The 25,862-nt window shown below is 38.8% G+C and overlaps 2 protein-coding genes, 1 long non-coding RNA gene and 1 other non-coding gene across 5 annotated transcripts in view; 2 read left to right on the top strand and 2 right to left on the bottom strand.

Moving 5' to 3' along the window:
- hapln4 (hyaluronan and proteoglycan link protein 4) overlaps positions 1 to 2,033 on the bottom strand; it is an 8,760-nt gene extending 6,727 nt beyond the window's left edge. Inside the window, exons 1-2 of one of the 2 annotated variants that reach the window (XM_048165175.1) lie at positions 1,852 to 2,033; positions 393 to 604 (exon numbers count right to left, since the gene is read on the bottom strand). In XM_048165175.1, coding sequence (XP_048021132.1) covers positions 393 to 398 — 6 coding nt within the window. In that variant the 5' untranslated portion in view covers positions 399 to 604; positions 1,852 to 2,033. The remainder of the gene's footprint in view (positions 1 to 392; positions 605 to 1,851) is intronic. The other variant, XM_048165185.1, reaches the window with a different exon arrangement.
- On the top strand, positions 613 to 8,540 carry LOC125252140. The gene is made up of 4 exons (XR_007181162.1): positions 613 to 1,159; positions 3,861 to 3,979; positions 7,445 to 7,530; positions 7,662 to 8,540. It is a non-coding gene; the product is annotated as an uncharacterized LOC125252140 (long non-coding RNA).
- On the top strand, positions 1,057 to 1,129 carry trnaa-agc. Its single transcript has one exon. It is a non-coding gene; the product is annotated as a tRNA-Ala (tRNA).
- Positions 2,460 to 25,862, bottom strand: tm6sf2b (transmembrane 6 superfamily member 2b). Its single transcript, XM_048165195.1, has 11 exons — positions 25,473 to 25,862; positions 25,173 to 25,327; positions 22,671 to 22,774; positions 13,612 to 13,709; positions 13,423 to 13,526; positions 11,964 to 12,046; positions 11,760 to 11,884; positions 11,567 to 11,668; positions 11,385 to 11,477; positions 9,744 to 9,863; positions 2,460 to 4,044 (listed from the first exon to the last, which is right to left on the bottom strand). The coding sequence occupies exons 2-11, from the start codon at positions 25,256 to 25,258 to the stop codon at positions 3,835 to 3,837; spliced, it is 1,125 nt and encodes a 374-aa protein (XP_048021152.1). The 5' UTR covers positions 25,259 to 25,327; positions 25,473 to 25,862; the 3' UTR covers positions 2,460 to 3,834.

The raw sequence follows: 25,862 nt of genomic DNA, 5'->3' as shown, positions 1-25,862 counted from the left end.
ATCTACATGTTCATGCATATGGATATAGCTTGGATCACGTTTGTGAACATACGTTTTTGTTTTTTTATACAACAAAAATGAGTGTTATGTCAAAAACATCTGATTTTTGGTCTGATCTGAACAAAAGCCAAGCAGTGTTTGTTAAAAAATGTGGGCCTTTATTCCATCTTCATTTATGTAACATGATCCAGACCACACATATACACACACTACTACTACTACTGCAGCAGCACTGACGCCAGCCCAAACACATTATATACGACGACACAGCTGAATCATACACCATCATCCTCAACTCCTCTTACAGCATCTTTGAGCATCCCCTACCGCAATGCACTGCGCATTATCAAGGTTACAGAAGCAAAACCCACACACATGCAATCTGAACTCACCATCATCACGAGAGGACGCGTTTTATGTTGAGATGAGATAAAGTTATTATTGCTCCAGTGGACGGACGCGTCTTCTAGTGCAGCTGTCCCGATCCTGACTCGGTATCACTGCAGATGTCTGTCGCGTCTCATCACACTGCTGCTGACGGTATCAGCAGTGGAAGACGCTTTCATTTACCGCTGAAGAAAAGCCCTAGGCTGTTGTAGTGTGACTGTGATGATAAAGACAGTCGGCCGTATCATTTTATAGTACGCTATACAAAGTTGTATTTGTATAGCTTCCTTTGTTTTTGGCTGCGTACGTTGCAGACCTCGTTAATTTGTTAAACTCAGTGCTTGTTGTAGCTTTACTCGATAAGTTTATTTGGTAAATTATTTCGTCCTGAATATTTAACCTCAAATCTCACGAAAACTTATTTTTTAATCACTTCGGAGCCATTTCCAATGCAATATGTTATCTCGCTTTGCAAGTATGTTTTGAGTCTGGATATCTGGTAAATGAAGTAAGTTGTATCGTGAAAATGTGTTAATATAATGTCTTGGCTATAATGAGTGAATAAATGCACTAATTTTCGTTTTAATCGAGCGTTTTAGAGCCACGTACAAGACTCGCGTACTTAGGGTTAATACTAAGTACTGACAGACATGACGTCTCATACAGGAAGGGGAATTAGCTCAAATGGTAGAGCGCTCGCTTAGCATGCGAGAGGTAGCGGGATCGATGCCCGCATTCTCCAATGTTTTTTTTTTTTTCGCTGTTCGAAAATGTAAGTTACACTTTTCATTTTAGCACTCGTTATCTGCTCCTGAATATTTACAAGATACTGAGATTAAAATTACTGAAAGTTAACCGTCTACAGCAGTGGTTCTCAACCTTTTTTCCCAGTGGGCCACACTATGGTCCAAGTAACGAAATGGCTGGTAGTGTGACTTCTTCATATTAAAGTGAAACTCTCTTGTTAAATAAACTCACGTTAAACAAACCCCTGATATACAGTTGTATGTCACAGAAAATGAGAACAATTTATTCCACCAAATAACTAACTTACTGACATTAGCATTACAGTAATCAGATAAAAATGCTCAATGAACATATACAAAATGTATACAAGCACTTTAAGTAACTATTTTAACTCTGGATGTAAATTATCTTCAACAGCATCATAAACAATGACAGAATGTTATATAGGCCACAAACGCTTTTAATAAGCAAATGTTACTTAACTATCTTTACAAACAACATACAATCTCGGACGATATCATTCTGTCACGTCGCAATCCCTCGCGCAGCATCTGCATATTTATAGATTTAAAATACAAGTACATCAAACAAACACATCGAATTCACGTCTTTTGACACTGTACGTTCTGCATATGCCAAGTTACTTTACTACAGAGCAAACAAAGTCTGCCCATCTCTCGCTCACTGACAGCAAACTGATTCTTCAATACTTCTTACCTTCGCTGCTAATGCTACGACTCTTCTTGTTTGCAATGCGTTCTTTCATTGGTATGTTCCTCATTTCGTTTTTCTCCTCTAATAACAAATTTGCCCATTTTGATCCCTAAATTTACAAAACTATAATGGCTGCTCTGCCAAAGCGCGCGCTTGTAAGTGTTCGTTAACTGAATACCCACCCATACTAGTAGGTCTGCGCATGTCTGAAAATAATAGGCCTATATGATCACCAAAATAATTTTATATGACAAAAAAACATTATAGTTCAAACTTATATTAATTTAATCCATTTTAATTTAATTAATAAATTGCAAAACTGGAATTTATTTTTTTTAAATAAGGTCGGCTTATCGTGGGCCGCGTGACATTTGTGACAAGCCGCGGGTTGAGAACCACTGGTCTACAGTGTCCATGGCTGCGTTCCAGTTCGTTTTTTAAATGCCCTTCCCTCGCTAACTTCCCTCAGTCTCGTTGACTCGGATGTACGTCATTGCTTACGTTGCACGAGTGCCCACTACTGGCGGAACCCTTGCAATGGGCTGAACTGGAATAAGCCCTTGATCACTTGGAATTCGCAATGGAGCTGATTTATTATTTATTTTGTCCCCTTAAAATAGTTTAATACAGCATTCTATATGTATATATGTGTGTTTTAAATGTTTAAAAAAATAATTAATATATCATAGAGTTGTTTGTGGTGGAGTAAATTAAACGTGATATGCGGTGATGTCATAATTGTGTTGCATTGTGGGTTATGGAGCTGCCTGAAGTGTACATATGAAGTAGACTCGCTCCCTCGGTCAAAATCGAGGGAGCGAGGGTCTGTCCATATAAACTTCCCTCGTCCACTTCACGAAGTGGAACGCACTTCAAAATGGCGGCAGGGATTCCCCCGAGGGGAAGTGTTTAGGGAAGTTCTGGAGTGGAACGCAGCCCATGTTGCACAACTAATCATAGCCTGTATTAGCCTTCTTAAGAACTAATGCACTGTCTATTAATTTTTTTTGAGCAATTAATTACAGTATTATGTGTAACATTTTATTGATGCCATTCATAGCTCGACTTCTCCTTTATTACGGTATTATTATGGATAATTATATTTGAAGTAATGAGAATTTAGAAAAAAAAAGTGTTAGGGTGAGTTGTCACATGTTTTAGGAGTTTTATATTTAATAATTAGAATATTTCTTGGCCAAAATAACCATTTGATATTTTTGTATGTTATACATTTGACATTTTTGCAGTTTATTGAATGATTTGTTTTTGAAGTGTTTTAGTGTGTTACAAAAAAATGACCTGCTATTGTTGTATGTGTTAAATTAGTCTGCCCTATATATGATATACATTATGGACTCCACTATGTCAACACTGAAATGATTGGCTAAGTTAGTCTTTCTTGTATAGCTTGACAATCTATTCTAATTCCACTGGAACTGATTGGATCCTGCACACAGTGCTGTTTGTGTGTGTGCAAGCAGAAATTTTGTGCATTGCTCCTTATCAGCATGAAAAAGCTGCTGAGCAAGAGTTGCTTTTAAGGTTAGTAGCTGTAGAACTGAACCCTGCTGACTTAATCATGTATATACAACGTATCCAGATGGATGATGATTTGTAGAGTAATTATTTATTACCTATGAGACCAGCCAATTATTCAAGAAAGAAGTTCTGACATTTGTATAATTTAGGATGTGATATTTGTGTGGAACAGACAGAACTAGGAAAATGCACTGGAATAAGGAAACACATCAGATCTTTATAGTAATGAACAGAAGGCAAACTGCAATGATAAAGGTCTTGTCTTAATTACCAAATTAACAGGAACCTACTGGATGTAACTGTCAAGCACTGTTGTGCCCATTAAATACAGTAAATCTGTTTTGACATGTTTTCTAAAGGAATAGTTCACCTAGTGTGAGTAAATGATGACAGAATTTCAAAATTTGTGTGAACTATCCCTTTAAAGTTGATGTTTTCTTAGTCGGTTTAACGTAATTTCTTCTCATTGTTAGTTTGGCCCACAGGTGCGATGGAAAGGAAGTAGTCCGGCTCTCGTTTGCAACGCAGGGCGAGCAGCACAGGACCGACTGCATACAGCAGGTTGAGAAGGAGGATGGGCACCAGGACCGAGGTGGGAATCCTGTACATTTCTGCAGTGCGTGGGTGCAGGGATGCTCCGATATGAGACCACTGGCACTGCGGTGGACAGAAGCACAAGATGTTTTTTTGTGGGTTAGGGATAAGACAATTCTCACCTGGTATAGATGGTAGAATAGGTGAAAAAAAAAAAAAATTACATTTGAAGGATGGACCAGAGCTTGTATATTATAGAAACTTAACTTGGGCCAGTACACAACCACCCAGTAGTGCATTTCCCGTACAAAGATGTAACTTGTTGCTTAACTACCCTAGTATTATGCATCTTTACACAACTGTTTCCCAAAACCATAGTAAAATGGTCACACTTCCACCACTTTACTATTTTTGTCTTATTTTTTTTTTTTGTATTTTGTCTATTGTTTTACTTTGATATTTGATTCATCTCGGGTCCTATCTTACATCACACTCTACACATTTACACATTTGTGCACTCTTCAAAACACTAATTGCTGACTCACTAAAATATACAGAATGAAATGCACTGTATATATATATATATATATATATATATATATATATATATATATATATATATATACACTGATCAGGCATAACATTAGGACTACCTTCCTAATATTGTGTTGGTCCCCCTTTTGCTGCCAAAACAGCCCTGACCCGTCAAGGCATGGACTTCACTAGACCCCTGAAGATGTGCTGTGGTATCTGGCACCAAGATGTTAGCAGCAGATCCTTTAAGTCCTGTAAGTTGCGAGGTGCGGCCTCCATGAATCGGACTTGTTTGTTCAGCACATCCCACAGATGCTCGATTGGATTGAGATCTGGGGAATTTGGAGGCCAAGTCAACACCTCGAAATTGTTGTTGTGCTCCTCAAACCATTCCTGAACCATTTTTGCTTTGTGACAGGGCTCATTATCCTGCTGTAAGAGGCCACAGCCACCAGGGAATACCGTTCCTATGAAAGGGTGTACATGGTCTGCAACAATGCTTAAGTAGGTGGTACGTGTCAAAGTAACATCCACATGGATGGCAGGACCCAAGGTTTCCCAGCAGAACATTGCCCAAAGCATCACACTGCCTCCGCCGGCTTGCCTTCTTCCCATAGTGCATCCTGGTGCCATGTGTTCCCCAGGTAAATGACGCACACGCACCTGGCCATCCACGTGATGTAAAAGTAAATGTGATTCATCAGACCAGGCCACCTTATTCCATTGCTCTGTGGCCCAGTTCTGATGCTCACGTGCCCACGGTTGACGCTTTTGGCGGTGGACATCTGCGACTATGCAGTCCCATACACAACAAAGTGTGATGCACTGTGTATTCTGACACCTTTCTATCAGAACCAACATTAACTTCTTGAGCAATTTGAGCTACAGTAGCTCATCTGTTGGATCGGACCACACGGTCTTCGCTCCCCACGTGCATCAATGAGCCTTGGCCGCCCATGACCCCGTCACCGGTTCACCACCAGAAAAAGAGAAAATATCCAGTTCCGGAGGCGAAAATGCCTTTGCTGATGCCAAAGGGGAAAAGAGAAGAATGATGGCCAGACTGGTTCGAGCTGATAGAAAGCAACAGCAACTCAAGTAACCGGAAGAGAAGAATGCAGCACAATGCAGAAGAGCATCTCTAAACACGCAATACGTCGAACCTTGAAGCAATGGTCTCCAGCAGAAGACCACACCGGTGCCACTCCTGTCAGCTAACAGGAAACTGAGCCTACAATTCACACAGGCTCACCAAAATTGTACAATAGAAGATTGGAAAAATATTGCCTGACTGATGAGTCTCGATTTCTGCTGCAATATTTAGATGGTAGGGTCTGAATCTGTCAGGATCCATCCTGCCCTGTATCAAGGGTTCAGGCTGTTGGTGGTGGTGTAATGGTGTGTTTGATATTTTCTTGGCACACTTTGGGCCCCTTAGAACCAACTGAGCACCGTTTAAAGCCATTGTTGCCGACCCTGTCCATCCCTTTATGATCACAGTGTACCATCTTCTGATGGCTTCTTCCAGCAGGATAACATGCCATGTCACAAAGCATCTTGAACACAATAATAAGTTCACTATACTCAAAGTCACCAGATCTCAATCCAATAGAGCACCTTTAGGATGTGGTGGAACGGGAGATTCGCATCATGGATCATGTGCAGCCGACAAAATCTGCTGCAACTGTGTGATTATATTATGCCAATATGGACCAAAATGTCTGAGGAATGTTTCCAGCACCTTGTTGAATCTGTGCTATGAAGAATTAAGACAGTTCTGAAGGCAAAAGTGGTCCAACCTGGTACTAGCAATGTCATAGGCGTAATCTGCGGGTGGGACGTGTCCCCACCACTTTTTGCAAAGGTCGATAGTGTCCCCACCACTTTTTGATGTACAGATGTATCTAATACAAATATAACATCTCTTGACTAGCAGATTAATAATTTTGTTTGTTTGTGTTAAATAAGAGGCGTTCTAGTGCTGGAATGGGTTGTTTTTGAAATTGTGCTGAGTGTTTCAATCTAAGTGGAGACTTTCTAATCTTTGCATGGAAATAACAAAACAAAATGCACACAAACGTATCCCTGCCCTTGATATACAATCACTGATGAACATCTTTGATTTTAATGTGAAAAAAATAAACTATACAAGGGCAGATTAGAATCCACAACCTCTAGCACGGTTAACAAAAGTTCTACCGCCAGACTAATGGTGGATTTATGTATTTATTCACTAACATGAAGAATCTCGGGACTAACAATATATTATATTATAGTAGATGTAAGCATGAAACTATCACATTAAACATGGGCTCTATGTCAATCAATTAAACTCAATGTTCTATTGAAATTGATTTCTGGACATCATGTACCCAGACAATGTCTGCCTACTGAAGTGGCCGGTGAGTGAGTATACAGTATACCCTTAGGAACTGCATAGCAACACAAATCCAGCATATCCTAGTGTGGCAGGAGGGGTGATTTTCTTACGTCATGGTGCTGTTTTAGCTTATTGGCAGCATCCCTGGGCTATAAAAACGGGAACATGTGCATTACCTGGGATGCGTCACTTAGTGAACTGCTGCATCGCTAACGCACTTCCCAGAGCTGGATGCGAGTGCTCGAGACGGTATGGAGTAGCGTTTGAGGCTTTCATCAAATTGTGCCGAAAAATAGTTCATTACTGAAGCTTTTAACACAGTGCGCATTAGTGACTTGGTCAGACTTGTCTTGTCTTGACACTCTTGTCTTGGATCAATACAGTTCTATCTAATCTGACCTCATCTAAATTCATTTGTGACAATGAGACCACAACTCATGTCATGTGTAGCCTGGTCAACGGATTCACATATTGATCAATAATATAAAATATACAATGATGTGATCATAATTTATCATTTTGGATGAGATGTTTAACCCTGTTCTGTTCGGGGTCTCTGAGACCCCAGCAATAAAACATGATTAAATACATTTTCCTTTTATGCATCAGGTGAAGCGCCAATTTTTTTCAAACCAGCTGTCCCGACTTCACGATACTGCATGACGTTCGAAGCTTCAAACATCATCAATCCCGTGGTATAAGCTACTGTTTTGTTGGCTCTTCATAAAAAATTAATACCCTCGACAATTGGTTGATATTTATGCATGCATACATTAGGATGGGAGAGAATAGATTTAACAGAGTAACAGTCTTGCTTTGTTTATAGGTGTGGTGATGGCCTGTAACTGCGTTCCAGTCGGGGTGTTCTGCCTTCGTTTATGACTGCAGTGCGACAGCTGTTTCCAATTTCATTTTTTTTTGGTTAATTTTTCTTCCTTGGCTGCTTTATATTGTTTTGTCTGCTCTTTTCAGTTGTATCAATATTTTTATTTTTGTTTCTGAAGTTTGAATTGTTTTGTTTTCAATTCTAATTATATTTTTGTGATTTTTCTTTAGTTTGTTCCTGCTTCTTTCTTCAGTTGCATTAGTTTTGTTTCAAGCAATTATTTATTTGTTGATTCAGTGGTTGTAAAATTTGATTTATTTGTTTATTGTTCTTTGACTGGCTGATTGAGAACAACCCAGTTTCAAAGTGACTGTTTATTTGATGCATATATCATCTTTGTCTCAGCAGGGCCTGAGCACCAGGGGCAGAGGACTGGTTTTTAGGTGGTGGTATCTGTGTGATTTGTCTTAATATTTGTTTGTGAGTGTGTGTTTGTGTACACAGTGAAGTGCAGTGATTTACCTACAGGTGGTGTGGTCTGATTATCCGCTTTTTTTACTGGTAAGCTCTAGTCCCTGGCCCTCGACTTGTTCTAAAAACCCTTAGTGGCCCGTTTGGCTGGAACAAACGTTTCATTATTTTAATATTGTTTTTAACAGAGATTTGTCAATAAAGAGAATTTTTGAATTGTTACCCATGTTTCTGACTCTAATTGGTGATACGAATCTGTGTATGCCTCTGTAGGTGGTCTATTCTAATCCTTTGGGTGAAATTCCCATCGTGGTGTAGTCGGAGTGAGACTGATATCTTGTTAGTTTCCCATTGTATTTAAAGGTCCCGTTTTTCGTGGTTTTTGAAGCTTTGATTGTGTTTCTAGTGTGCAATATAACATGTGTTCATGTTTCACGTGTAAAAAAACACAGTATTTTTCACATAATTTACTTATCTGTATACCGCTGTTTCCACTGTCATAAAAACGGGCTGATGACTTCCTTGTTCTATGAAGTCCCTCCTTCAGAAATACGTAACGAGTTCTGATTGTGCCAGCGGTTCCTGTGTTGTGATTCGACAGCAGTTTAGCGCATCTTGCCCGGAAAGGTCACGCCTCTTACCATAACGTGGAGATGCACGCGCTCAGTGTTATTCTAAACATGTCTTTAATTTTACCCTATCAATTTGAGCCGGAATCAGACCCGGTGATTGGACTGCGGGATGAAAATAACAGCGTTTCGACGACATGGCGACAAACACACTCTACAAACGCAACTCTTGTGTATTCCTGTGGGCGGAGGTTAGTCAAAAAACTGTTTTAGTGACGTCATTAAAGAAGGAAGTAGAGGGATGTAGTCCAAACTGGCCGTTCGATGTAGGCGACTTCTGTTAAATAAAATATCTCGCATGGCATTGAACTTTGAGCTTTAAAATTTTACAGATTTTATTTATACTCTAACAACAACAGTACACACTAACTAAAGTTTGAAACATGGGATCACGAAGAACGGGACCTTTAAAGTAAAAATACCTTTTTGCCCTCGAACCCCCTCCACACTAGCATTGTGGCTGCAAGTTCTGGACAGCCTGACACCACTCATAAAATGCTAGAATCTAGTTTTATATAGCACTTTTGTAAAGTTTAATGATGGGGACTCATTCAGGACCTTGACATGTATTTTTAGAGGCTTCTGCCTATGGGTAAGTAGATGAATAGACTGTAATGACATCCTCTCAGCTTTGAGGAGGCGTTCATTAGTATGTAGAGCTGGAGATCTACAGTGAAACTCCTAGAGAAACTACAGTGAAGCCCTGTTCTACTGGAGGTCTTTGATTAGGAATGCTGACTGCTCCGGCCTCATACTGGGAGTTAAAGGGGTTCTGGATGAACTTGTTCAGACCAAGGCTTTGATCGTGGTACTGTTTGATGGTGCCTTTCTGTAACATCAGCATACAGTAGATGAAAATCTCAGCCAGAAACTATGGAGGAGGTATACCTCAAAAGTAGACGTATAATTTCATTAATTTCATGTTTTCTTGATTTCGTCTTACAGATTTGGCCAAATATTGGAGAGGATTTCCTAGTCTTACCTGTAAAATGGCACCGGCAAAATATACCGTCCAGTCAAGCATCCAAGTGCAGCCAGGTGTGCACAGCCCATATGCAAATGAACCTAGCATTGGAAGCGCATGGAATAGGAGCAGCAACATCTGGAGCAGAAAAGACATCATGCAACAAGTATTATTTCAGTCTGAGTGTCAACACTACATGCCTTGCCTCTACACGCCAGTGCTTTGATGGCAAATTAATGCGGTCCAACTCAATCCCCAAGGGCACCAGTGCTGCCGCAGCAATGCACTCCTGCTGAATACAGATCAGCCCAACTGCATTGAGTTCACACCATCATTCATACTTAGTGAGGCTTAAAAACACAAACATCAAAGCATTACCCACTATTAGACCCTAAACAGAGCCTGTTTGTGTTGCATAGGATGTGGTGACTTTTGATGGAGTTACAACAAGCTGTGAAAGTCATGTTTGCCAGTCGTGGAATCTAGATACACCTGTAGAGAATGTCTATGGGTATATATATATATATATATATATATATATATATATATATATGTGTGTGTGTGTGTGTGTGTGTGTGTGTGTGTATGTGATTAATTTATGTTTATATTAAGTTATGAATAAGCATTCTAAAATTTTAATACATTTATATTAAAAAATAATAAAATTTTATGTATATAAATAAACAAAGTGCTTATTTATATTAAGTTTCTATAATTATAGTTTAAATATTAATATATAATCATTTTAATTACATTAACAATACATATAAAATATGTACATTAGTTTTAGTGCTTATATTATTTTTATATTTTTAAATGTAAGTTAATAAAATAAATACATGTAAAGTATCCTATGTAATATTATATACTTTATATATAATTATAATATATAATAATATGTAATAATTTATTACAATATAGTTTTAATAATAATAATAATAATGTAGTATTAAAAAACATTATTTTATATATAAAGTAAGCACTTTCAGTTATCTTCCTTCATGAGTTTAGGAATTTAAATCAAATCAATTTGAGAGGAAATAACAGTATAGAGGAATTTACCCTGCCCTATCCATGTAAATATACTCACCATACTCTAGCATCCCTGAGTGCATAGGTATAATGCGATCGAAGCAGGTCTCTGTCCCCTGTACAAACATGCGTGTTCGGTGTGCCTTCATTCCTTATCAAACACATTACCACGCATGTCACACTCTCTCCGACACGTCTCCTTGTTTGAGTTGATGGAGAGGCTCAGCCAGGACTCATGGGTGGGATTAGCTTATCAAGTTCTCACAGCACATCTCCTGCCTGATCGATGGGCCACCATTGTGCCTGGGCTCCAGCTAGAACAAGGACTTTTGATAACCTATTGACCAAGCTAAAACCCCAATCTAAACAAAAACATACCCTCGATACCTTTGTGGTCGGTTGAGACAGGAGGGATATTTTTGGACTACTACCCAAGGTGACAATAAGCCAGCCACCTTATTGAGTGCTAATGATGAGTAATACCTGTCTAGAAGGTACCGTACAGTCATTTAGAGGAGCTTAATACTATAAAGCTTAGGATATTAAGAAGCAAAGTATGCTTGAGGGTTGCCATAAGCAGATCTGCCTGAATGTGATTTCTTCCAGCATATGTGAATATGTGCTCACCATAACTTTGGGGAAGCCCACGGGATCCTTCAGATAAGGTTCATATTCTGTCACATACCTGTTGAGGATTTCCAACGGGCAATCAAGAACTGCCTAAATGGATAGAGATAGGAGTTTTTTGTCCCAACAGATTTCGACTAAATTAGAGATCATAATCAAGCGTATGGTGACCACCAACTTACCAGTCCTCTAAAGATAGTGAATCCCATGGCAGCCACTAGATAAACCACAAAGAGCAGGTCCAGGGGGCGCCATATTAAGGCTTTTTTCTGCTCACGTTCAGCCTGATGGATACAAGCACCATTGTTCAAATGTTACTGATCTGTGAGGAAAATACTAACTATTGACCAAGGTCAGCGGTGTCTGGTTCTTCACCTTGGATGCACCCACAAGAGGCATATCCCTTGGTCTGGAGAACAGGGACACCGCTCCCCATATGGGCACCAACAAAAAGGGCATGTTGAGCCAGAAGGCAGGACGGATCTCTGAGCCATATTTACCTGCATATAAAATGTATTTGAGAAGCATCGTACACAATGTTCAGCACTAATATTTAATGTTTTATTTACTTTGACTCACCAACTACAATTCCAGGTACAAACACAATCATGTTGGCACACAGGGATCCAGCCCAAAAAAGCCCCAATGTGCGATATTGTTTCCTGGGACGATAGGACACACTAATTTAGGTATATCAACCACCTTTTAAACATCACTGCATGAACTTTCATGTCATGTTCTTGCCAGATAGTGTCACCGCCTTATTTCTAGTCGATACAATCCTTAAAAATGTCTTTTTTTTTTTTTTTTTGTGGTCTAACCTAATGTAGTAGTCATGTTGATTCAGTCTTATAAATATCTTTTTTTTACTTGAATAAAACCTCTTAAAGGGTTAGTTCACCCAAAAATGAAAATTATGTCATTAATGACTCACCCTCATGTCGTTCCAAACCTGTAAGACCTCCGTTCATCTTCAGAACACAGTTTAAGATCCATTGAAAATGTATGTACGGTATACTGTCCATGTCCAGAAAGGTAATAAAAACATCATCAAAGTAGTCCATGTGACATCAGTGGGTTAGTTAGAAGTTTTTGAAGCATCGAAAATATATTTTGGTCCAAAAAGAACAAAAACTACGACTTTATTCAGCATTGTCTTCTCTTCCGGGTCTGTTGTCAATCCGGGTTCATGACTCCGCAGTGACGCTGCTGACGTAAGACGCTGCTGACGTGTTATGTGGTGCGCCCGAGCTTCGTTTACAGTCTGAGGCAGACGCACGCTGTATTCAAGCTATTCTACATTGTTTGTATTTTGGTATTGCTATATTTTTTAAAATGGTGCGTAAGTGTGCATGTCGCGGATGTCCTAATCGCCAAAAACAACGATGTAAAAGTGCATTACCAACGCCGACAGATGAAAGGATTCAATGGAATCAATTCAATGGAATCAATTCAATGGAAAGGATTCCGGAAGAGAAGACAATGCTGAATAAAGTCGTAGTTTTTGTTATTTTTGGACCAAAATGTATTTTCGATGCTTCAAAAACTTTTAACTAACCCACTGATGTCACATGGACTACTTTGATGATGTTTTTATTACCTTTCTGGACATGGACAGTCTACCGTACATACATTTTCAATGGAGGGACAGAAAGCTCTCGGACTAAATCTAAAATATCTTAAACTGTGTTCCGAAGATGAACGGAGGTCTTATGGGTTTGGAACGACATGAGGGTGAGTCATTAATGACATAATTTTCATTTTTGGGTGAACTAACCCTTTAATTTAGATGTTACCACATAAAGCAACCTTTAAAAAAAATTAAATAGGACACTTAATATTTGTTTATTTTACTCTCCAATTGAATAGATATTATATTTAAAAGAAATCATATTTATATAATTTATGGCTGCTTTTTAAAAAAGCATAAAACTTAATAATTAAAAAATATGTTTGTGTTCTGCAGGATAATTCAGGTCTGAATGGGCTAAATTTATACATAGAGTACTAAACAGAGTACAGAGTAGAAATTTCAAACCTGTTTGACATGCGGTGTACCAGTATTAGGTAGATGATAAAGTGCACTACACCGTCCCAATAGCACATCATGATAGCATAGGGTGTGCCAAGATACGGCTCCCCCTAGAGAATCAGCGAAACCATCATCAGACAGGTTAAGACCAGGTAATCAATAACATCAGCTCAGCATTCTCCTCACAGTACTGACCGTTTTCTGGTAGAACTCCATGAATCCTGAGGCGAAGCCATCATATTCTAGAGCGCTCGTGAGGTCAATGACACATGTGAAGGAAAACTCTGCAAAAACTGAACAAAAACAGTCTTATGTATACACAAATACTTATTTGTTCTTTTGTTAAGTATTGAAATGTAATGGTTTTTGGTTGCTGACAATGTTTTAGTGTATGTACGTGTAGAGCTGCCCTTATGAAAAAGAAGTTCATTTATGAAGTATACTTAATAATGTTAAAGAATATTTGAAGAGTTTATTTGCAAAAACAGATAACTCCATTTTTATGAATTCTCACAAATCATGTTTTTTTATTGTGCATTCCAAGTAATATCAATCCAACTGCAGTTGGGTTGTTTTGATTAAGTAATAATAACTAAAAAATACAGGTAAATTAAAAAATTAAAATTCATTGAAAGTATGTTTTTATATATATATATATATATATATATATATATATATATATATATATATATTAAAAGTTTGTTTTTAGCAAAAGCAGATAACTCCAACAGTCGTTTTTTGGCAAAAGCAGATAACTCCACATTAATGTTTCATAGTTAAACAAAACCCAAGTAATTAAAACACACTGAAACACACATGTGCACACAAACGCGCGCGCACACACACACACACACACACACACACACACACACAAACAGATCGGCACACAAGTACACACCACACACACACACACGCACGCTCTCTCTCTCTCTCTCTTTCTCTCTCTCTCTCTCTCTCTCTCTCTCTAACAAACACACACACGCATCCACGCGCGCACACACACACAAGCAAAAGGACAACCAATTTTTCAGCATGTAAATCGTGTATGGTGTACAAGGACTTACAGGAGTCGAAATTATAAATCCTCGATCATTTTTAGTCAGCTTTGATAAAACTTCCCTCAGCTAGCGCGTCTTTTTGAAGTGACTAGATGCCTTGTCACCTGACCTGAATACTGTGCGCTGATTCGCTAAAACGGACTTTTCTGTACACAAACAACAAGGGCGCTTGTCGGCTTCTGCTGTAAAACGCAGTAGGAGTAAAATCTTTGCGTGGCAGGGGGAGCTGCCACTGGACCTGCCACGGTTATGCGCGCCTGCCTCGGGACCTGCCACGCGACCTGCCACGGTTATATGCGCCTGCCTCGGGATCTGCCACGGTTATATGCGCCTGCCTCGGGACCTGCCACGGTTATGCGCGCCTGCCCCGCGACCTGCCACGGTTATATGCGCCTGCCTCGGGATCTGCCACGGTTATATGCGCCTGCCTCGGGACCTGCCACGGTTATGCGCGCCTGCCTCGGGACCTGCCACGGTTATATGCGCCTGCCCCGCGACCTGCCACGGTTATATGCGCCTGCCTCGGGACCTGCCACCGTTATATGCGCCTGCCTCGGGACCTGCCAATGTACCTACAATCCTGCTCTTATGTACCTACTTATCATTTTAACTTATATTTTATTCGCTCTTTTTGCCCAGTGCGTCGCGTTGCTCTTACTAAGCGTCGCGCCTGCCTCAAGATCTCTCACTGTTTACAGCTACCAAACACTCCGATTGACACATGAAAGCAAGATAAATAAGAGCAGGATTGCACTATTTGTCATCTTAACTCATATTTCATTCGCTCTTTTTGTCCATAATGGAGCGCGTCTCGTGGCTCCTACTAGCGTCGCGCCTGCCTCAAGATCTCTCACTGTTTACAGCTACCAAACACTCCGATTAATGCATGAAAGCAAACGGATACATAAATAAGCGCAGGATTGCAATATTTATCATCTAAACTCATATTTTATTTGCTATTTTTGTCCATAATGGAGCGCGTCTCGTGGCTTTTACTAGCGTCGCGCCTGCCACAGCTTAGCGTCGCGCCTGCCTCAAGATCTCTCACTGTTTACAGCTACCAAACACTCCGATTGACACATGAAAGCAAACGGATAGATAAATAAGAGCAGGATTGCACTATTTATCATCTTAACTCATATTTTATTTGCTCTTTTTGTCCATAATGGAGCGCGTCTCGTGGCTTCTACTAGCGTCGCGCCTGCCACAGCTTAGCGTCGCGCCTGCCTCAAGATCTCTCACTGTTTACAGCTACCAAACACTCCGATTAATGCATGAAAGCAAACGGATACATAAATAAGCGCAGGATTGCAATATTTATCATCTTAACTCATATTGCATCCGCTCTTTTTGTCCATAATGGAGCGCGTCTCGTGGCTTCTACTAGCGTCGCGCCTGCCACAAGATCTCTCACTGTTTACAGCTACCACCAGACACTGCGATTGACACATGAAAGCATAAATAAGAGCAGGATTGCACTATTTGCGGTTATATATAGGCTATATATACCCATTATTACTCCAACCATTATTTTAAGTTGTAATAATATTTGACAATAGTAGTTTTTTTCTGAATTTTTGATTAAATAAATGCAGGCTTAATGGGCATAAAATACTTATTTCAAAAACATTACAAATAGCAATTCGTCTAAACTTTTGACCAGCACTGTAAATATTTATACATATATAGCAATATATTTATAAAATGTATGTAAATAACACTTATTTCTAATCTTAGAAATGCATGCAAATTGCAATAGGGCACTTTTTGGAAGTTTTATCACAACAAATTGTTGGTGAAATACCGAAACCCTAATAAACATTCTTTTTATATAGGCCTACATGTATTGCATTTTTGTGTAATTTTATTATTATTATTATTATTGTAGGTTACTGTTGTATAACTTGGTTGCAAAGCTACTTTGATTGTGTATTTCAGATTAATGAACCTGGCCTCACAAAATAGGTAACAATGTCATCATTTACATTGAAATGTATTGTCAAATCTTGACTAAACATTGTTAGATTTTAATAACAAAATAGGCCTTTAAAATAAGAACTTGTTTTCCAAGTCATCTTTTATTACGAAGTAGTTACTTAAAAAATATATAACTGTAACGGGTCACGTGACAGGTATACGGTGGTAGGCTATACGAGTGAGAGGCGCAAGGCAGATGCATACAGCTGTGACGGTTCGAGTGACAGGGGCGCGTATATCTGTGGCTTGCCATATATATCTGTGCAGGTCGCGGGGCAGGCGCATATAGCCGTGGCAGGTCGCGGGGCAGGCGCATATAACCGTGGCAGGTCGCGGGGAAGGCGCGCATAACCGTGGCAGGTCCCGAGGCAGGCGCATATAGCCGTGGCAGGTCCCGAGGCAGGCGCATATAACCGTGGCAGGTCGCGGGGCAGGCGCGCATAACCGTGGCAGGTCCAGTGGCAGGCGCATATAGCCGTGGCAGGTCCCGAGGCAGGCGCATATAACCGTGGCAGGTCCCGAGGCAGGCGCACATAACCGTGGCAGGTCCAGTGGCAGGCGCATATAGCCGTGGCAGGTCCCGAGGCAGACGCATATAACCGTGGCAGGTCCCGAGGCAGGCGCACATAACCGTGGCAGGTCCAGTGGCAGCTCTCCCTGCCACGCAAAGATTTTACTCCCTCTCGTAAAACGTGAACTTGCGATGCCTGACAGTGGACAAAACCAACTTTTCTGACAAAATGGATTTAGGGTACAGAACGTGCTATATATGGAGAATAATGCACAGCACTTAGTTCATTTTTTTTTTTTTAAATGGCGTTTATCGGTTTTTGTAAATGAACTCTTCATTTTTAAGTATACTTCATGAAGTAAATATAATAATAAAATGTACTAGTAGTAAACTTGTAAGAGTACTATATCAACACTGCTTGGGACTAAATTGGCCCACTTTTTAGTATATAAAAGTATACATTTAAAGGGTTAGTTCACCCAAAAATGAAAAATCAATTACTCACCCTCATGCCATTGCAAACACGTAAGTCTTTCCTTCGTCTTCGGAACACAAATGAAGATAATTTTGATGAAATCCGAGAGCTTTCTACCCCTCCATAGACATCAACGCAACTACCACTTTCAAGACACATAAAGGTAGTAAAGCATTGTTAAAATAGTCTAGGCCTATGTGACTAAAGTGAATACTTTTTGTTTTCTTTGTAAAGAGAATACTTTTTTTGGTACTTTTTTGTGTCTCTGATGCAGTTCACGTTGTAAACACAGTTCAGCGCTCCCGGGTTCTATGTGGGAACGCTGGCTCAGTATTGGCCGTCTCCTGCATCAGCATCATACGCATGCGTCATTGTGCTCATGTGAACAGTGTCTGAGATTGACACAGAAAAAATTAAGGTTGAACCACTGTAGTCATGTGGACTATTTTAACAATGCCTATACTACCTTTCTGGGCCTTGAAAGTAATTAAATCCCTGTTTATGGAGGAGTCAGATAGCTCTTGGAATTCATCAAAAATATCTTTTGTATAATTTGTGTTCTGAAGATGAACGAAAGTCTCATGGGTTTGGAATAAAATGAGGGTGAGTGATTAGTGACATACATTTAATTTTGGGGTGAACTAACCCTTTAACATGGGTCTACGGCTCTCTTGAATACTACTGACATTCAGCGGTCTCCGGTCACCTGCTTCTAGTTATTTTAGCTGATAGCTGTAGAAAAACCGTCCGTTATGATGCTTGATATTGCAAACTATTATTTATCGTATTATTTTAATTTATTATTGTAATCAAACACACTGGTTGTAGTGCAAATTATTTTACCATTTATAACATTTTGTTATTCTTCTACTTATTTGTGAATCGGAAGTGCCCACGCAATCACAGAAAATATGCTTACTGTATGTGTTGCTACATAAGGTGAATGATTGTTTTGTAGGCCACATAATGGACTATTTTTAGTGGAAGCTTTAGGATTATAAAATCATTTTAACTAAAATTAATATACATGAAGTTTACATTTGTCGAGTAGTGTAATAAGTGAAACAATGTAGTCAGGCTTGTGATTGGCTGACTGTATATTATCCCTTACATATTCTTAAATGGCACATACAATTAACATTGTTAAAATGCAAAACTGGTCTGAAATAAAACTTAAAATAAAAAGAAAAGAAAATTGTCTTCCTCACAAAGTGACAACTGCTCTTGGTTATAATTAAAGAGGAATTTTTAATCACTTTGTTCCATATTATTTGCAGGCTTTACAAGAAAATGTTGGATTATCAGCTCTGCTTCATTATCACTTTTCGTAACACTGAATTGAAATGTTTTCATCTTTAACTCTAAGCCTTCTGTGATGTGCCGTGAAAAAAACTCACTAATAAGATGTTGCAGTGCTCAACTGCCCTATCAAGAGTTAACTAGCCTACCTCTTGCTTTCTTTATTAAAAAGATTTCACTCTTACCGACTATTGATTTCTGGCAAGGTGGAAGAGGATAATGATATCTGCTTGTGGAGGTGTGAACAAGAAATTTATATTTGGAGCCATTTGTTGGGTTTTTTCAGGTTTAAAGTGCAGCTGTGCCAAAAGGGCACTTTGAGGAGACAGCGAATACCCCATATGGCATTTCCTCAGCATCTGGGTGACAAATAATGAGTGGCAGGGGACATGGAGGCAAAAATAATGACTGTAAATGTCACCACTGAAAGCTCAGACACTGGATTTAAAGGAATAGTTCATCTAGACATGAAAATTCAGTCATCATTTACTTCACCCTCATGTCGTTTTAAATCCATATCCCAGCTAACAAAAATATATTCTAAAGAAGAGTCCACATCACAGTTATAACAATAACGGCACTGAGAAACGATGTTGTTGGAATCACTTTCAGAATGTTTTTTTCCAGCTGATGAACAATAAAAACAATGACAGCCAATCAGAATCCATCCTGCTTTTTAGAGCTCGAGCATTTAAAGAGACAGATGACAAAACTGCGACAAACTGATATCTTTACAATTATCATTCTTGTTGTAAATGGGCCTTAAGAATGTTTTGCTAACATTCCCATTAGCCTAAGTTATGAAAACATTATTTCTGAATGTTCCCTGAATGTTCAAAACGTCCTTTTTTTTTTTTTTTAAACTTTTTTTTCCGTTGGTTGTATGAATGTTAAGGGAACATTCCATTTTATAATTTTACAAACAGTATAGAAAAGTTAATGTTAATGTCTTTTTAATGTTCCGAAGCAAGCAGTAACATTTAAAATTTCTGAAAAAAATGTTCCATGAATGATGTACAAATAAAGTTTTTATTTAAAGACCACTTTGAAACAAAAAAATTCTATTAATCTTACTAGAAGAACATTTGTTCATAACTTTGAGAGAACCTTAGTGGAATGTTCATATTGTTCTTTTTCATAAAATAAGTGACAATATGTGACTAACATAACATTTTCATGTGTAGGTTAACTATTCCTTTAATCATCTTCTTTTCCAAGCAACGCATTCAGAAATATGAAATTTGCTGCTTATTGTGAAGGAAACTGAGGGTGTAAAAGTAAAGACAGGTGTGTTATTGTAACACATATACTTTCCTTGTATCCAATTTCATGGTTGGATTCCCAGACTAGATATTGTCCACTGCTATTCTTCTAGTGTTCATGACTATCTGACTGACAGCTTCGAAGATATGTCTGCTGAAAGAGAAGTGTTGCATTTCCGTCGGCCGAGCACAGATACAGTCTGCTACTGACATTCTCCCTCTCTCTCTGTCTTTCTCTCTTTCCTTTTTCTCCCCAAGCCCTTTTAATCCATAGGGGTCTTGGTTTAGGTTACCTGCATTACAGGTGTGATAGTGGAATTATCTTCTCTTTCATCACGGCAAGGGTGGAATGACATGCTGTGCCAGAACACATTGTCACCTCTCAGTCATTCTAACCCATAATAACGCCGCTATCTTTTTAGCATTACATTGCAAAATCTGACATTTTACTACTGGAGGGGATGCACAAAAGAGTTTGTGTTGTGTTTGTGTTGATTTTTACACACGAAACTCTCTTTAAAACACAGTTTTCGCACTTGTTTATTTAATTTGTCCACAGCAAACAACAGTGGACATACATACAGTGTCCCAAAGGAATTCTGTCATTCCTTCTGACAAACATTTTTGTCATTCCTTCCAAAACATTTTTGGGGAAACCTGCCAAGCATTTTGTGTATTGTTTATATACACACAATTAAATAATATTGTTATTCTTAGATAAATAGGAAAAATGTATTTTTTATAGGGTTAATAAAGTCCTTCTGAAGCAAAGCGATGTGTTTGTGTAAAAAAAATCCATATTGTGGTACCGTGATAGGTTGCCACCTGTGCAATAAGTCCATTCGTGAAATTTCCTCAATACTAAATATTCCACGGTCAACTGTTAGTGGTATCATAACAAACTGGAAGCAAGTGGGAACAACAGCAACTCAGCCACAAAGTGGTGGGCCACGTAAAATCACAGAGCGGGGTCAACGCATGCTGAGGCTCACAGTGCGCAGAAGTTTCTGCAGAGTCAATAGCTACAGACCTCCAAACTTCATGTGGCAAGAACAGTGCATAGAGAGCTTCATGGAATGTGTTTCCATGGCTGAGCAGCTGCATCCAAGCCTTACATCACCAAGTGCAATGCAAACCGTTGGATGCAGTGGTGTAAAGCACGCCGCCACTGGACTCAGTGGAGACGTGTTCTCTGGAGTGACGAATCACACTTCTCTGTCTGGAAATCCGATGGACAAATCTGGGTTTGGCGGTTGTCAGGACAACGGTACTTGCCTGACTGTATTGGGCCAAGTGTAAATTTTGGTGGAGGGGGATTATGGTGTGGGGTTGTTTTTCAGGGGTTGGGCTTTGCCCCTTAGTTCCAGTGAAAGGAACTCTTAATGCTTCAGCATACCAAAACATTTTGGACAACTTCATGCTCCCAAATTTGTGGGAACAGTTTGGGGATGGTCCCTTCCTGTTCCAACATGACTGCGCACCAGTGCACAAAGCAAGGTCCATAAAGACATGGATGAGCGAGTTTGGTGTGGAGGAACTTGACTGGCCTGACCTCCTGACCTCAACCCAATAGAACACCTTTGGGATGAATTAGAGCGGAGACTGTGAGCCAGGCCTTCTCGTCAACATCACTGCCTGACCTCACAAATGCGCTTCTAGAAGAATGGTCAAAAATTCCCATAAACACACTCCTAAACCTTGTGGAAAGCCTTCCCAGAAGAGTTGAAGTTGTTATAGCGGCAAAAGGAGGGTCAACTCCATATTAAACCTTACAGATTTAAGAATGGGATGTCATTAAAGTTCATGTGCATGTAAAGGCAGGCGTCCCAAAACTTTTGGCAATATAGTGTATCTAGCCTCCACCAGACCGCATTCCGTTTTCAACGTACAAAGAAAGTGTAAAACTCCTGAAGTTCAAAAAGCTTACGCCACCTCCTACGTCTTCCCTATTCAACTTACGGAAAAAAATTAACTGATGTGACGACAGTTCCATTTTTTCGTAACTTGAATATGGAAGGCGGTCAGGCAAAAGATATCTAAAAATATCCATATTTAACAAGTTATGAAGTAAAATATCTATTTGACATCATAACTGGTTAAATGAGGATCATTTTTTTTAAACAAACACATCACTTTGCTTCAGAAGGCCTTTATTAACCCCCTGGAGCTGTGTGCAATATGTTTATGATGAATGGATGTGGATGGAAGCACTTTCTTCAGCTCATACTCGTTGATCCTCGCTCACTGCCATTACAAAGCTCGGATGTATCAGGATATTTATTAATATTTCTCCGATTGTGTTCATCAGAAAGAAGAAAGTCATATGATGGCTTGAGGGTGAGTAAAGCTTGGGGTAATTTTCATTTGAACTAAGTAAACTAATCCTTTAAGTGTGATATTTACCTCAGGTGTCTCCTTTTGAAAAAAACTTTAATTGTGGCAAAATTTAATACGGTGAGTTTAAATTGCTTTCACATTCAGTGCAGTAACAAAACACGTAATTCATCCGGATATGTGTGACCTTGCTACAACAGAAACAGGAAGATGACTTGATCGTATTTCTGATCATCTGATCATTTGTTTATTTATTTGAGGGTCAGAATAAAATATGGAATAAGGATATTTGGCATATTTCAAGAGTCAACCAATCAAATCAGTATCAGAGCTCATACCATAGAACAAATAATCTTTAGGAGGATTGTAGCGAGTAGCAAAGTAGACCATGAGAAACACTGCCACAAGAACAGCCACCCCGATTTCCAGAATTACCACTGGCCTGCAAATACACAACATTACAAACATGAGTTAACATAAAATCTATTGACCTTTCTGAGACTGAGAATCTCTGTAAATAGTCAAATAAAATGTGGCAGCGGTCAGATTTCTGCCTGTCAATTATTTTGCTAATTTCACGGCAAACAGTTTGTATATGTACAGGGGAAGCTGAGAGTACTTCAGCTTGGAGTGGGAAATTGACACAAATTTCACGATTCGAGCTTGCGCTTAGATTTTGATGTCGATTCAATATCTATTCATTTGGATACAGCCTACGATATATTACATGTTAATTTTTCTCAAGGAAAAAAAATCTAATGTTGTAAATTACACAGGGAACCCTGTCAGCTGGTACATTATTATTGAAAGTGAATTAATAACTGATTTGTAGGGCTATAGGCTACAATTATATATAGGCCTATAAGGCCGTTTTTATAATAATAATGTTATGATAGCCTAATAAATGTTAATGGTAGCCTATTAGCCTAATAGTGCATAATCCTTAACTTGCTAACTATACAGTTTATGGACAATAAATGGCTTTTCTAAGGTAAATGTAACGTTATCTGACACTGTTTACAATCTGTTTTATCCACGGGTGAAACACTGATTAAGCGATTACATGAGATATGATACATTTCAGTTAGGGCTGGGCGATATATCGCATGAGATTGTCACGCGCATTTCGTCAGTAAAGCCGGTTCCCTGATTACCGCTAAATCGCCATCACCTGCTTTCAAATGGAGCGGCATTTAATAGACAGAGCCGTAGTTCACTGACAAGCTACGCAATATCGCGTTCATTATCGAAGGCGATTCATCTGCGATAATGAACGCGATATTGTAGCTTGTAGCTAGCGCATGAAAATCGCATGCGATATATCGCCCAGCCCTAATTTCAGTAAGTTGTAGGCCTACTGGTTCTTTCAACATATCCTCTTATGTCAATTCCTGTTTGTTTTTATTGCAACTAGTAAAGAGGAAGAGGTGATCGGTTCACGTGTGCTATAACTTCGCTTGAACTGAGGCGCTACAGTGATCTGTCACGCCCAGGTCATGCCACATAAAGAGCGCCAAAACAGTATTTACGTTTGAATTTCGTAATAAAACATACAAATTTTGAAGGCTGAAACTTTGTTTCATATAGAAAGTAACCTGCACTGTCTTGTCTGTCAGCGCCGCATCCTCTTTTGTTCCGCGATGTTTATTATTATGTGAAAATGGACATGTGGCAATTGGCAGCCCTGGGTAAAGCTTTTCATCGCTGGAGGGGGCTGTGAGCTTGAACGATCTTGAAAACAGACATTTTTAACAAGTAGGCCTATTATTGTTACTATTATCATTGTAGTATTAATAAGTATTAAATATTTATTCAAGAATATACCTATTTATTCTTGAAGCACACCACCTTTGCATTCTTTAAAAAATTCATTTCTGATTCATTTTGCACAACGTCTTGTCCCCAATTACTATCCACTGTGTATTCGGCTATTCTCTTTCCTGTCTTCAGTAAGTGAGCAGAGATGAATGGTTTGGCAGCTAGGAGTGTAATTATTCCAACACCAGAGAACCAAATGAGATGGGAGAGCATGTGATAGCCATCCTGCCTTACTAAGACATAATTACTGTTGTATGAGCTATTCAGAGAACAAGTCTTAGGTCGACATGAGAGTCAAAACAGCCTTTAACAGATACTGTGCTTTTTGTTTATTGTAGGCTAAATAAATATATGACTCTATAGAAATGGCATACAGTGAAATACCACTGAATTTCCATGACCTTTACAGTTGTTTTGGGATAATTTGATTAGCCTATTGTTTAAACTATTCATAAAACTGTGAAAACAGTTCAGCTGGCTCAAAAGAATGATTTTTTTCAGCAAATTGGTATCACTAATTGGTGTTTACCGTTGACTTTCAGTATAGGAATAGCAGAAACTCCAAATGAAAACGAATTGTAATTTCAATTTCAGGCAGTCATATTTTAGTTTAAAATTTAAATGGGCTTCTTTTTGTGATGTTAAGACCAGCCTGGTGAGAGATGTGCACACAAATGTCTGCCAAACTTGGTGTATAATTTTCTTGTCCTGTACTGCTAATTATTGTTATTATTATAATAAAGCTATTGTTTTTTTTTTTAGCAAGTTCTGTCACACCAGTCTACTAATTATTCTTATAGTATAATCTATGTTCTCCATATACAAGATCTAAATATGATGTGCAGGTGGATTTCTGTAAAATAGGTCTATGGCATTTGGTAAAATGCAATTAATATGACCAAAGAGGTTATTCTTAAAATTATTAGCACTATGTGCTTTTCAAATGCCTCCTTTGATAAGAATTTAGTTTTTATGATTCTGTTAGCCTTGCAAAGAATTCAAGAATTTACAAGAATACTCACTCTTGAAATGCTGGAACATTGTTCATAGTGTAAAGGACACCAAGAGCCGTCAGGGAAAACAGAAAAACGCATATCTCCTGTGCCATGATGTCTGCTTTGAAATCTGTTACTGAATTCTAATCAGTTGTTCAGTCCAAGGGTCCACAGCTGAGGATCTAAAAGTCAGATATGTTAAGAATATTACATTAATTTCTATATCTGTTACATTAAAATTTACACTTGAAAGTCTAGGGGACTTTGCAAGTCAATATATATTATGCAGGTCTCTTGAGTTATAGTCTAAAATAAACATCTACTTACCAAGGACACCCTCTCCAAAAATTGTGCATAACCCAATTTACAATGGCCCTGTGTGGGAATTGTAGGAGAATAATCGAGCCAAACAAAGGAGCTTTTGGAAAAGTATACATAATTTGATTTTGTCATACATTTACATAATCGTGTTTACTTTTGGTCTAATTTGTCAAATGCTTGTGTGCCAAAAAAGGAAAGCTCTGCCAAAGCCGTGGCAGCCAAAGAGGCTTTGTGTCGTTCTGTAAGCTAAAGAATGTACTTGTGAACTAGACTAAGGAGATTTCTAAAATTATTTGAAAGATAACAACATACTAAATTATAATGGGACCAATAATTATTCTTACAAGAAGAATCTCTGGGGTTTGCAGAGAATGGTCAGAAAAAGAGAAAATATCC

Source organism: Megalobrama amblycephala, linkage group LG2, assembly GCF_018812025.1.
Source record: "Megalobrama amblycephala isolate DHTTF-2021 linkage group LG2, ASM1881202v1, whole genome shotgun sequence".
Lineage (NCBI taxonomy): Eukaryota > Metazoa > Chordata > Actinopteri > Cypriniformes > Xenocyprididae > Megalobrama > Megalobrama amblycephala.
The sequence above is the reverse complement of the archived record's forward strand: the minus strand, read 5'-3'. Positions and strand labels throughout refer to the sequence as shown.